A 13178-nucleotide genomic window follows, 5' to 3' on the forward strand; every position below is an offset into this window, starting at 1 on the left:
AACTCACTATGCCCATCAGCGAATACCTTAGGGTGTCTACTTTCCGAAATTGGGTCATTTGTGGGGTGTTTATACTGTCTGGGCATTGTAGAACCTCAGGAAACATGACAGGTGCTCAGAAAGTCAGAGCTGCTTCAAAATGCGGAAATTCACATTTTTGTACCATAGTTTGTAAACGCTATAACTTTTGCGCAAACAAATAAATATACACTTATTGCATTTTTTTTATCAAAGACATGTAGAAAAATAAATTTAGAGAAAAATTTATATAGAAATGTAGTTTTATTTGAAAAATTTAACAACTGAAAGTGAAAAATGTCATTTTTTGCTAAAAAATCTGTAAATTTCGATTAATAACAAAAAAAGTAAAAATTTCAGCAGCAATGAAATACCACCAAATGAAAGGTCTACAGGGAGTGCAGAATTATTAGGCAAGTTGTATTTTTGAGGATTAATTTTATTATTGAACAACAACCATGTTCTCAATGAACCTAAAAAACTCATTAATATCAAAGCTGAATATTTTTGGAAGTAGTTTTTAGTTTGTTTTTAGTTTTAGCTATTTTAGGGGGATATCTGTGTGTGCAGGTGACTATTACTGTACATAATTATTAGGCAACTTAACAAAAAACAAATATATACCCATTTCAATTATTTATTTTTACCAGTGAAACCAATATAACATCTCAACATTCACAAATATACATTTCTGACATTCAAAAACAAAACAAAAACAAATCAGTGACCAATATAGCCACCTTTCTTTGCAAGGACACTCAAAAGCCTGCCATCCATGGATTCTGTCAGTGTTTTGATCTGTTCACCATCAACATTGCGTGCAGAAGCAACCACAGCCTCCCAGACACTGTTCAGAGAGGTGTACTGTTTTCCCTCCTTGTAAATCTCACATTTGATGATGGACCACAGGTTCTCAATGGGGTTCAGATCAGGTGAACAAGGAGGCCATGTCATTAGATTTTCTTCTTTTATACCCTTTCTTGCCAGCCACGTTGTGGAGTACTTGGACGCGTGTGATGGAGCATTGTCCTGCATGAAAATCATGTTTTTCTTACCTTGCAGACTTCTTCCTGTACCACTGCTTGAAGAAGGTGTCTTCCAGAAACTGGCAGTAGGACTGGGAGTTGAGCTTGACTCCATCCTCAACCCAAAAAGGCCCCACAAGCTCATCTTTGATGATACCAGCCCAAACCAGTACTCCACCTCCACCTTGCTGGCGTCTGAGTCGGACTGGAGCTCTCTGCCCTTTACCAATCCAGCCATCTGGCCCATCAAGACTCACTCTCATTTCATCAGTCCATAAAACCTTAGAAAAATCAGTCTTGAGATATTTCTTGGCCCAGTCTTGACGTTTCAGCTTGTGTGTCTTGTTCAGTGGTGGTCGTCTTTCAGCCTTTCTTACCTTGGCCATGTCTCTGAGTATTGCACACCTTGTGCTTTTGGGCACTCCAGTGATGTTGCAGCTCTGAAATATGGCCAAACTGGTGGCAAGTGGCATCTTGGCAGCTGCACGCTTGACTTTTCTCAGTTCATGGGCAGTTATTTTGCGCCTTGGTTTTTCCACACGCTTCTTGCGACCCTGTTGACTATTTTGAATGAAACGCTTGATTGTTCGATGATCACGCTTCAGAAGCTTTGCAATTTTAAGAGTGCTGCATCCCTCTGCAAGATATCTCACTATTTTTGACTTTTCTGAGCCTGTCAAGTCCTTCTTTTGACCCATTTTGCCAAACGAAAGGAAGTTGCCTAATAATTATGCACACCTGATATAGGGTGTTGATGTCATTAGACCACACCCCTTCTCATTACAGAGATGCACATCACCTAATATGCTTAATTGGTAGTAGGCTTTCGAGCCTATACAGCTTGGAGTAAGACAACATGCATAAAGAGGATGATGTGGTCAAAATACTCATTTGCCTAATAATTCTGCACGTAGCGTATTAGTGAGAAGAAAAGGAGGTAAAATTCATTTGGGTGGTAAGTTGTATGACCGAGCAATAAACCGTGAAATTAGTGTAGTGCAGAATTGTAAAAAGTGGTCTGGTCATTAAGGGGGTTTAAGCTAGGGGGGCTGAGGTGGTTAAGAAACACCATGTATCCCTATTCTTTCCCCTCGAATGTACAAGAGGGCTCAGGAGCACATTTTAAAGCCCAGTGTGGTGATTTACACCACTTGGGCTGATGACTATAAAGTCTCTTGGGTGAATAATACATTTAACTCCTGAGAAGTTACTCCATTTTATAATCTACACCCTACAATGTACAAACAGGATTCCCAAAAAGTTGGGACACTAAACAAATTGTAAATAAAAACTGAATGCAATGATGTGGAGATGGCAAATGTCAATATTTTATTTGTAATAGAACGTAGATGACAGATCAAACGTTTAATCCGAGTAAATGTATCATTTTATAGGAAAAATACGTTGATTCAAATTTTCACATTGTCAACAAATCCCCAAAAAGTTGGGACAAGTAACAATAAGGCTGGGTTCACACCTGAGCGTTTCTCAAACGCGCGTTTTACGCCCGTTTTTGTCACGCGTTTTTATGCGCGTTTTTTGTAATAGTAAACGCGCGTTTGACGCGCGTTTGTGTGATTGACTGCAGTGTCCTATGGCCACAAACGCGCGTCAAAACGCCCCAAAGAAGCTCAAGTACTTGATTATGCGTCGGGCGTTTTACAGCGCGATCGTACGCGCTGTAAAACGCCCAGGTGAGAACCATTCCCATAGGGAATCATTGGTTTCTCCTTGTTGAGCGTTTTACAGCGCGTAGGAAAAAGTAAATTGAGCATAACGAAGAGCTGGAAGACCAATTAACACTAATTAGGTCAATTGGCAACATGATTGGGTATAAAAAGAGCTTCTCGGAGTGGCAGTGTTTCTCAGAAGCCAAGATGGGTAGAGGATCACCAATTTCCACAATGTTGCGCAGAAAGATAGTGGAGCAATATCAGAAAGGTGTTACCCAGCGAAAAATTGCAAAGACTTTGCATCTATCATCATCAACTGTGCATAACATCATCCGAAGATTCAGAGAATCTAGAACAATCTCTGTGCGCAAGGGTCAAGGCCGTAAAACCATACTGGATGCCCGTGATCTCCGGGCCCTTAAATGACACTGCACCACAAACAGGAATGCTACTGTAAAGGAAATCACAGAATGGGCTCAGGAATACTTCCAGAAACCATTGTCAGTGAACACAATCCACCGTGCCATCCACTGTTGCCAGCTGAAACTCTACAGTGCAAAGAAGAAGCCATTTCTAAGTGCGTGTGGCATGGGCAGCTTGCATGTCTGGAAAGGCACCATCAATACAGAAAAATATATTCAGGTTCTAGAACAACATATGCTCCCATCCAGACGTCATCTCTTTCAGTGAAGACCCTGCATTTTTCAACAAGATAATGCCAGACCACATTCTGCATCAATCACAACATCATGGCTGCATAGGAGAAGGATCCGGGTACTGAAATGGCCAGTCTGCAGTCCAGATCTTTCACCTATAGAGAACATTTGGCCCATCATAAAGAGGACGGTGCAACAAAGAAGGCCCAAGACGATTGAACAGTTAGAGGCCTGTATTAGACAAGAATGGGAGAGCATTCCTATTTCTAAACTTGAGAAACTGGTCTCCTCGGTCCCCAGACGTCTGTTGAGTGTTGTAAGAAGAAGGGGAGATGCCACACAGTGGTGAAAATGGCCTTGTCCCAACTTTTTGGGGATTTGTTGACACCATGAAATTCTGATTCAACATATTTTTCCCTTAAAATGGTACATTTTCTCAGTTTAAACTTTTGTTCCGTGATTTATGTTCTATTCTGAATAAAATATTAGAAGTTGGCACCTCCACATCATTGCATTCAGTTTTTATTCACGATTTGTATAGTGTCCCAACTTTTTTGGAATCCGGTTTGTATTTATTATGGAGTGGAGTGAGCATTTCGATGCCACAGGTAGTTTGCAGTAATGAATGCATAGCGTACTGTGTGAAAATTGCAAGTTTTTCTGTGCATTTCAGTGCCCGATATGCTGAGTCCAGCTGGTGCAACCTGAGACATGCCATTAGACATACCATATTCCTTATATTATTGGGTGGATTATACTGGGTATGGAAAAGCCGTAAATGTGACTGTAAACTACTGTTTGGGTTTGCTACAAGGTTCAGAAGGGAAAGACCACCTTTTGGCTTTTGCAGTGCAGATTTTGATGGATATTACTTTTGAACATCCTGTGTGGTCTAGTGCAGCCATATTTATTTTAATTTTACTCTCAGTAGACCTGTGTGAAGGCTTTTTTTTTGCAGGATGGGTGGCCATTATCATAAGGACTATTTTGCGATGCATGCTACTTTTTGATTATTATATCATAATGTTTTTTGTAGATGAGGTGACCAAACATGTCTCAGCTGCACCTAGGCCATGTGCCATGTCATAGTTTTTACTTATTTAATTATTTTTATGGCATTCACCTGGCAAATAGGTCATATGATATTTTTGTAGAACAGTTTATTATGGACGTAGCGATACCAAATATGTAAATTAGTTTTATTTTCAGTTTTACACAATAAAAAATAAATAAATATATATATATATATTATGGTCGTGGCTACGGATACTGGTGCTAGCGTGGTGAGCCCAGGAACCCAGACATACCATTGAACTAAGTAGGCCTGGATTGTGCCCATAGCCGTGAAACGTGGGTAGCCTATAAGGGGGCATACCCTGAGGAAGCCCTTGAAAAAGGGGAGGGAGGGTGGGGCACGAGATGACGCCGGCGTCGGATGACCGTGGGAGGGGAGCTTATAAAGCCTACGCCCCTCCCACAATCACAGGCTGCAACAGCCTTGACAATTATGGTCGTGGCTACGGATACTGGTGCTAGCGTGGTGAGCCCAGGAACCCAGACATACCATTGAACTAAGTAGGCCTGGATTGTGCCCATAGCCGTGAAACGTGGGTAGCCTATAAGGGGCCAAAAAGCAAGGTAAGGTAGATTTGGTATTTAATTGAAGGGTACATGGTTAACGATGCCCGTTTGCGGAAAAACGTCTGATGATTCCTGATGCTGATTGGGAAGGTACCTGGTAAGGCAAGATGACTCCCAACGTCCCATCTTGCGGATGTTATGGCTGGGAACGTTGTGCTTGGAGGCTGCGGGAGCCGCCCCGATCCGAAAACGAGTGACCTGAAATGGTTTTGAGATCGAAACCTAGGCTGGCGACTAAAAGGTAATTGTGGGAAATGGTTTGCGCGGTCGTGGATTGAAGGGCAGCCGCGGCCTGTCTGGAGAGGAATGACCCAAGGAGCTTGTTGATTGGTTGAAACCCGGGACTGGACATCATTTGTTGAAGGACCTGAGATACTTGACTTGGACTGGGGGCACTGATTGCGACATTTGGTGGAAGGTAGTAGCAGGATGAAATGGTCGTGACTCCAAGCTGACTGGCTCTTGGTCGGACCCTTGGATTTTGGGGAGAACCTGTGAATTCCCCTGGCCGCAAGACTCATGGAAACCTGGATACAAGGCCGCTTTTAGATGGTGCTGGGATGGAGCCCGAAGGTTGCTGTCTAGGAAATTGGAAGCTTCCCAACAGATCCCCTGAGACTGGTTGCCTGGCGTGAGTGCATGGCAGGCTGTTTTTGAATCCCCCTAGGGACTGCCCCGATGGCGGGGGACGCAAATATGGCCTTGCCACCTGGATGATTGAGAGTGAAGTAGTATTGCACCCCTGCCATGTGCAATCTGATGGAGTTGTGACCAAGCGAAAGGTGATGTCTCTGGACTCCACTGCCGACAGCCTGGTCTGAATGACTGAAACGGAAGTGTCCAGGGTGTTGATGGAGACGTGCAGCTGAGTCATCGACAACTGGATTGTTGACATGACATCTGCTCTTCGGAGTGAGAGGAATCAGATACCAGGAGTTGATAAAGCTCAGCCTTCCTGGCCGAAGCTGGGTAACGAAACCTTCTTTTGGTTAACTCAGCTATGATTTTGGGGATCGTCCAGCTCCGAAGTGACGCTACGCTGGCGTGGCTGGATGTCAGGGAATCTGGAAAGGAAGCGGAGTCGTCGATTGCAGAACGATGCGACATGTTGGAAAACTGAAAGAGAGAGCAAGATTTAGTGTTTTTTTGGGGTTGGCCGAGACGTAGCCTCGGAATCATTAGGGCCCTGGATCCGAGGGGGTGCGTTGCGTTTTCTGCCCCTTGGATGAACGTTTCTGGAACGATCTGGTCTAGCGAAGCCTCGGGTCCTGAAGGTTCATGGCGGCGTAGACGAGATCGGGTCTTTGAGATAAAAGTAAAAGTTTTAGCGGAGGGGCCTATGGCCAGTGAGCAAGATTGCGAATTAATTTAACCTGAAGTCTGGGTGGGCCGCCGTGGAGACAAATGAACATGGATGAGGGACCGAAATGACCTGCCTGTCGTGGCAGGTGTGAGACCGAGAGTGACAGGGCGAAAAGATGAAACCAGGGCGTGTGTGTGAAACGGAGTGGCCTGACGGAAGGTGAGGATGGAATATATGGATGGAACGAGAAGAAGAGATGTGGCTTGGCACGTGAACAGGAGGGGGAAGCGAGAAGACAAGACATGGCCTGAATAGCGAAAACAGGCGTGAGACGTAAATGACAGACGTGGCCTGAATAACGAAAACAGGCGTGAGACGTAAATGACAGACGTGGCCTGAATAACGAAAACAGGCGTGAGACGTAAATGACAGACGTGGCCTGAATAACGAAAACAGGCGTGAGACGTAAATGACAGACGTGGCCTGAATAACGAAAACAGGCGTGAGACGTAAATGACAGACGTGGCCTGAATAACGAAACAGGCGTGAGACGTAAATGACAGACGTGGCCTGAATAACGAAAACAGGCGTGAGACGTAAATGACAGACGTGGCCTGAATAACGAAAACAGGCGTGAGATGTAAATGACAGACGTGGCCTGAATAACGAAAACAGGCGTGAGATGTAGATGACAGACGTGGCCTGAATGACGAAAACAGGCGTAAAACATTGATGACAGACGTGGCCTGAATGACGAAAACAGGCGTGAGACATAGATGACAGACGTGGCCTAAATGCTGAAAACAGCTGTGAGACGTGGATGACAGATGAGGCCTGAATAATGAAACAGGGGAAAGACGTAACTGACAGCTAGGTTAGATGAAGAAAAACAGGCGTGATACATGACTGACAGACGTGAGACATGGAAGACAGATGAGGCTGAATGATGTGGACAGGCATGATAAGGGAAGAATTATAATTTTTTTTTTTTTTTTTTTTTTAATGTGAACCAGCGCGGTGCATAGAATGATGAAAACAATCAGGAGACGTGAAAGACAGACGTGGTCTGAGATGAAACAGGCTGGGACGTGAATGACAGACGTGGCCTGAATAACGAAAAACAGGCGTGAGACGTAGAAGACAGACGTGATCTGGAATGAAAACAGTCTGAGACGTAATGACAGACGTGGCCAGAATAAAGAAAACAGGCGTGAGACGTGAAAGATAGACGTGGTCTGAAATGAAACGGGCTGGGACGTGAATGACAGACGTGGGCTGAATAACAAAAACAGACGTGATCTGGAATGAAACCGTCTGGGACGTGAATGACAGACGTGGCCTGAATAACTAAAACAGGCATGAGACGTGAAGACAGACGTGGTCTGAAGATGAAACGGGCTGGGACGTGAATAACAGATGTGGCCTGAATAACAAAGTCGGGCGTGGGACGTGGATGACAGGCATGGCCTGAATAACGAAAACAGGCGTGAGACGTAGAAGACAGACGTGATCTGAAAATGAAAACAGTCTGGGACGTGAATCACAGACGAGGCCTGAATAACGAAACAGGCATGAGACGTGAATGACAGACGTGGCCTGAATAACGAAAAACAGGCGTGAGACGTAGAAGACAGACGTGATCTGGAATGAAAAACAGTCTGAGACGTAATGACAGACGTGGCCTGGAAATGAAACAGGTGTGGGACGTGAATGACAGACGTGGCCAGAATGAAGAAAAACAGGCGTGAGACGTAAAAGATAGACGTGGTCTGAAATGAAACAGGCTGGGACGTGAATGACAGACGTGGCCTGAATAACGAAAACAGACGTGATCTGGAATGAAACAGTCTGGGACGTGAATGACAGACGTGGCCTGAATAACTAAAAACAGGCATGAGACGTGAAGACAGACGTGGCCTGAAGATGAAACGGGCTGGGACGTGAATAACAGATGTGACCTGAATAACAAAGTCGGGCGTGGGACGTGGATGACAGGCATGGCCGCAATAACGAAAACAGGCGTGAGACGTAGAAGACAGACGTGATCTGAAAATGAAAACAGTCTGGGACGTGAATCACAGACAAGGCCTGAATAACGAAAACAGGCATGAGACGTGAATGACAGACGTGGCCTGAATAACGAAAACAGGCGTGAGACGTGAATGACAGACGAGGCCTGAATAACGAAAAACAGGCGTGAGACATAAATGACAGACGTGGCCTCAATAATGAAAACAGGCGTGAGACGTGAATGACCGACGAGGCCTGAATAACGAAAACAGGCGTGAGACATGGAAACACAGACGTGGTCTGAAAACGAAACAGGCTGGGACATGGAGGCACAGGAGACATGACAACAGACGTGAATCGTGGAATGTGAAATTTGGCGTGGCAACGTGAACAACCGTGGCTGGATGACACAAATGTAGGGAGACGTGACTGACGACCCAATGTTGTGGTAATTAGAACAGGCGTGGACGTGGACGAGCGGTCGTGTCCAGACTACCATACCCAGAGTGCGCAGGAGACTGGTGAGAGTGATGCCACGAATATACCAACCTGCTGATGAAGTTTTGTGTGACAGAAAAAGGGTCAGGTAAACCTAGTAATAAAACGATTGGCGTACCACGGCTCTGTCAAAAGGAACCGTGAAGGTGGGTCTGTGACGTAGAACGGGGGACATTGAGGTGTTTATGCGAAGATCAGTTGCATGGCGGCAATTTTAATTTTTTTTTTTTTTTTTTTTTTTTTTTTTGGGATGAGTGGCGGTTTTATAATACTTGATGATTTTTTTTTTTTTTTTTGCAATGTGTGGCGGGTTTGTGATGTTTATTGAGTTTGTTTTAACCCATTTTTTTTTTTTTTTTTTTTATAGATGCTTGGCGGGTTTATGTATGTTTATTTAGTTTGTTTATTTATTTTTTATGCTTGGTGGGGTAGAAGACCGTATCGATGACTTCCTCCAGCAGCCTGCTGGAGCATGCGCAGAGAGACCTGCTGAGAGAAGGGGCGTGGATGAGGAGTAGCCGGCCCCGCCCCCCGGCCGGAATTGCAGGGAAGCCGAACTGAGGGAGGGAATGGAGGGGCGCTGCACTTGGGGTGGCTGAGTGTGACGAGGAGCGGAGCTGCGTGAAGGAGGGCGGGGAGAAGGGGCGTGGATGAGGAGGAGCCGGCCCCGCCCCCCCCCGGGACTGTAAGGGAGCCGGACTGTGGAGAGGCCGACCGCGCCGTCTGCCGGGCGGCCCCTGGAGCGCTCCGGTCGAGGTGAGAGCTGTGGAGGGGGGCCGGTGTGCTGGAACAGGAGGCGCAGGGTGAAGGAGGGCGGGAGGAGGGTGGAAACGGGGGTCGGTGCCGGACCACCCCCCCCTGGAAACCGTGGAGCGCAATGGCAGCGAAATGAGGGTGGAAGAGGCAGCCGGTAATGTGTGAGGAGCGTGGGAGGCGCGAGTACTTGAGGCCGGACGGCCTATAGAAATTAGCCGTGATTGCGAGTGGAGCGTGGGGGGAACCAACCATACTTACCTGGCCGGAGCAGCGATCGTACGGGACTGGCGAAACCAAAGTGGGATGCACGAGATGACGCCGGCGTCGGATGACCGTGGGAGGGGAGCTTATAAAGCCTACGCCCCTCCCACAATCACAGGCTGCAACAGCCTTGACAATATATATATATATAAATATATATAAAAAATTTTTTTGATGTTGCCATTTCCTGAGACCCAATGTTTTTATTTTTGTAGGTCTTTTTGGGGGGGGGGGGGTGTAGGGTGGAAGAGCTCATTTTTTGCATGATGAGGTGCAGTTTTCATTGGTACCATTTTTAGGGTACATACAACTTTTTTGATAGATCGATAATGTGCTTTTTGTGAGGTGAGGTAACAAACAAAAATGGCTGTTCTAGCACCTTTTTTATTAACTTTTTTAAAAGTTTTCACCTGATGGGATCGATCAGGTCACATTTTTATCGAGCAGGTAATTATGGACGCAGTGATATCTAATATGTCTATATATTTTTTTTTTTTCAGTTTTACACAATAAAAGCATTTTTGAAACAAATGCAATATTTTTTTGTTCACAGAGCCCTTTTTTATTTGTAGGACAAGTTGGCACCATTTTGTTCTGCATATGTTGTTTGGCTGTGGGAGGGGGGCACTTGCTCACTGGGAGCGCTGTGTTCCCTGTACATAACTGCTCAGATGCCATGGTCACTGTTTATCTAAAGTTTTAAAAGTATGTGATCAGAGTTGTCTCCGATCACTAAGGGTGGGTTCAGATCTGTGTTCTAGATTCCGTTATGGCTTTCCGTTATAACATGGTTATAATAAAAAGTAACAGAATCCATGAGACGGATGTCAAAAACCAGGACGGATCCGTTCTGCTGTCCTATTAGGACGGAAGTCAAAATAGAAGCTTTTATAAGGCCTTCCATTTTGCTTCCTGTCCTAATAGAAGTCTATGGGCAGCAGAACGGATCGTCCTAGTTTCCGTTATGCAGAACGGAGAAAAAAGTCCTGTCGGCAGGACTTTGTTTTCCGTCTTGCATAACGGGAACCATACGGATTCGTTATGTTTCCCATAGACTAATATGGTGATGAATCAAAACGGAATGCCTCTTAAATGCTTCCGTCTCATGGATTCTGTTATTTTCCGTTATAACGGAATCCAGAATTCAGATGTGAACCCGCCATAACTCTGCCACTCTCTGCTGTGTAAAGAAACAGATACCTAGTAGATTTGGCACCCGCTCAGCTCCTGAGCTTGCTCTATCCATGTATGGAGAGTGTCGGAAGGGGGTTAAACAATAATTCTACTTTATTGCTCTACATCTAGAAATTCTTTCAGTGTTGACTATAAATGACATCCGGCTTCATTCATTAAAGGTCAACTTTATTATAACATTGTATCAGGACAGATAAGCCATAGCCGCGTTTAATTGATATTGTGACCTAATAAATCCATTAATATGGAGCTTACAGAAGCCAAGCAGCAATAAACTGAACGATGAACATTTAGAAATCTAGCAGAGCTCAACATAATAACTGCTGATATTGTGATGTGGTTTTTCCTATAGATTTACAGGTAAATTTGCTCTATTGTTACATTGGATAAAATAAACAGCATAACACGTTCAGCTCTGCTTTATCTGCTTTGCACATTTACACATATAATTCCGTTGCTTTTCAGAGCCTAATACTGGCTGCAGAATGATCAGACTGAGCTACGTGGTTTTAACATTCTGTTGGCTTTACACACGTTTTTCCAGAAAGAACATATCCCTCATTACAGACACATCTTGGAGAACACACTGCAAGACAGTTTTCAGGACCCTTTGGTTCTTTACATGTTGCTGGGCAGCTGGATCCGCAGAACTTATAGTGCTGGTTGGGACCACAGGGGACTTTGCAGTCTTCTGGTTTGACGCACTGTACATTTTCATCATGAGTCCCGGTCTGAGGCAGGAGTCCTTCGTCACACTTACAGGATAGTATTCCAATATCAAAACAAGGTCCTTTAAGAGGTTTACCTATATTGGAGCAGTTTGTGTCACACATCCCAATGACGTCATATTTGCTGTTTGGAGGACAATTCAAAGCTGCACAAGAGGGAAATAAACCTGCAGTTAGCTGGTTGCTTCGTATTATGAGGTCATTGGGAAAAAAAAAAAAACAGATGACAAGAAAAATGGAGGATAATACTAATAAAAATTTGAATGCTTATATTAACCAATTATAAAAACAATGATTACACTATTACTACTAATAATAATAGCAAATAAAAACTAATTGCATCTATCACTTATTTCAGATCTATCTATTATTAGTGATGAGCGGCAGGGGTCATATTCGAATTCGCGATATCTCGCAAATATTTTTTAGAATATCATATTCGAAAATTCGCGATTTTTTAAACTTTTTTTTAAAACAAATTTTCGTAATTCGAATTTTCGGATTCAAATTTTTTATTGCAAATTTTTCAACTTACAACTATTAGACAAAGAAGATTATAGCACTATATTAGCTAAATTGCTCTATATTCGATTTTTTTCGAATATTCGCTATATTGCTATAACTTAGTTTTTTTGAATATTCGTAATATTCTAAAACAAGAATATATAGCAATATAGCGAATATTCTAAAAAAACAAATATAGAGCAATTTAGCTAATATAGTGCTATAATCTTCTTTCTCTAATAGTTGTAATTTTTTTCTCATCTGAGTTCAGATTGGAAAAAAAATGACAACTATAAAAAAAAAGATTATAGCACTATATTAGCTAAATTGCTCTATATTCGTTTTTTTCAAATATTCACTATATTGCTATAACTTAGTTTTTTCGAATATTCGTAATATTCTAAAACAAGAATATATAGCAATATAGCGAATATTTGAAAAAACGAATATAGAGCAAAATTCACAAACACTACTACTCCTAAAGTAAAGTATATTGCAGCCTTCTTATTGGACCACAAGCTAGAAGCAGGGAGGGATCATGTGTACTGATAAAAAAAAATAAAAAATCGAATCGAAAAAAATAATAATTTGAATATTCGAAATTACGAATATATATAACTATATTCAAAATATTCGCAAATTTTCAAAGTACCTATATTCATGATAAAAAATTCAAAATTCGAATATTTGTGATCAACACTATCTATTATATATCTATCAATCATTTATTTCATATCTATCTATCTAATCATCAGGGATTTCAGGGGCCAAATGGAGGCAAACCATGGGTCCCTCGCCGGCCCTTCTTACATTCATAGCCATAGCTCCCTCAGTGCAGCCATCTCCACTGTACTTGCACAGGCTCTTCCGTCTGGGTCCCGACCAGATGTCGGTGTTTCTTTTCCTTTTCA

The 13178-nt window shown here is 43.3% G+C and overlaps 1 protein-coding gene across 2 annotated transcripts in view; it reads right to left on the reverse strand.

Annotated features, from left to right (window-relative positions):
• Positions 1-11186: 11186 nt before the first annotated feature.
• LOC122928975 (serine protease inhibitor swm-1-like) overlaps positions 11187-13178 on the reverse strand; it is a 42188-nt gene continuing 40196 nt past the window's right edge. For both annotated transcript variants that reach the window (XM_044282340.1, XM_044282341.1), the window contains exon 4: positions 11187-11909. In XM_044282340.1, the coding sequence (XP_044138275.1) occupies positions 11545-11909 (365 nt within the window). In that variant the 3' untranslated portion in view covers positions 11187-11544. The remainder of the gene's footprint in view (positions 11910-13178) is intronic.

The sequence above is a fragment of the Bufo gargarizans genome, chromosome 2, assembly GCF_014858855.1.
Source record: "Bufo gargarizans isolate SCDJY-AF-19 chromosome 2, ASM1485885v1, whole genome shotgun sequence".
NCBI classification, from domain to species: Eukaryota; Metazoa; Chordata; class Amphibia; order Anura; family Bufonidae; genus Bufo; species Bufo gargarizans.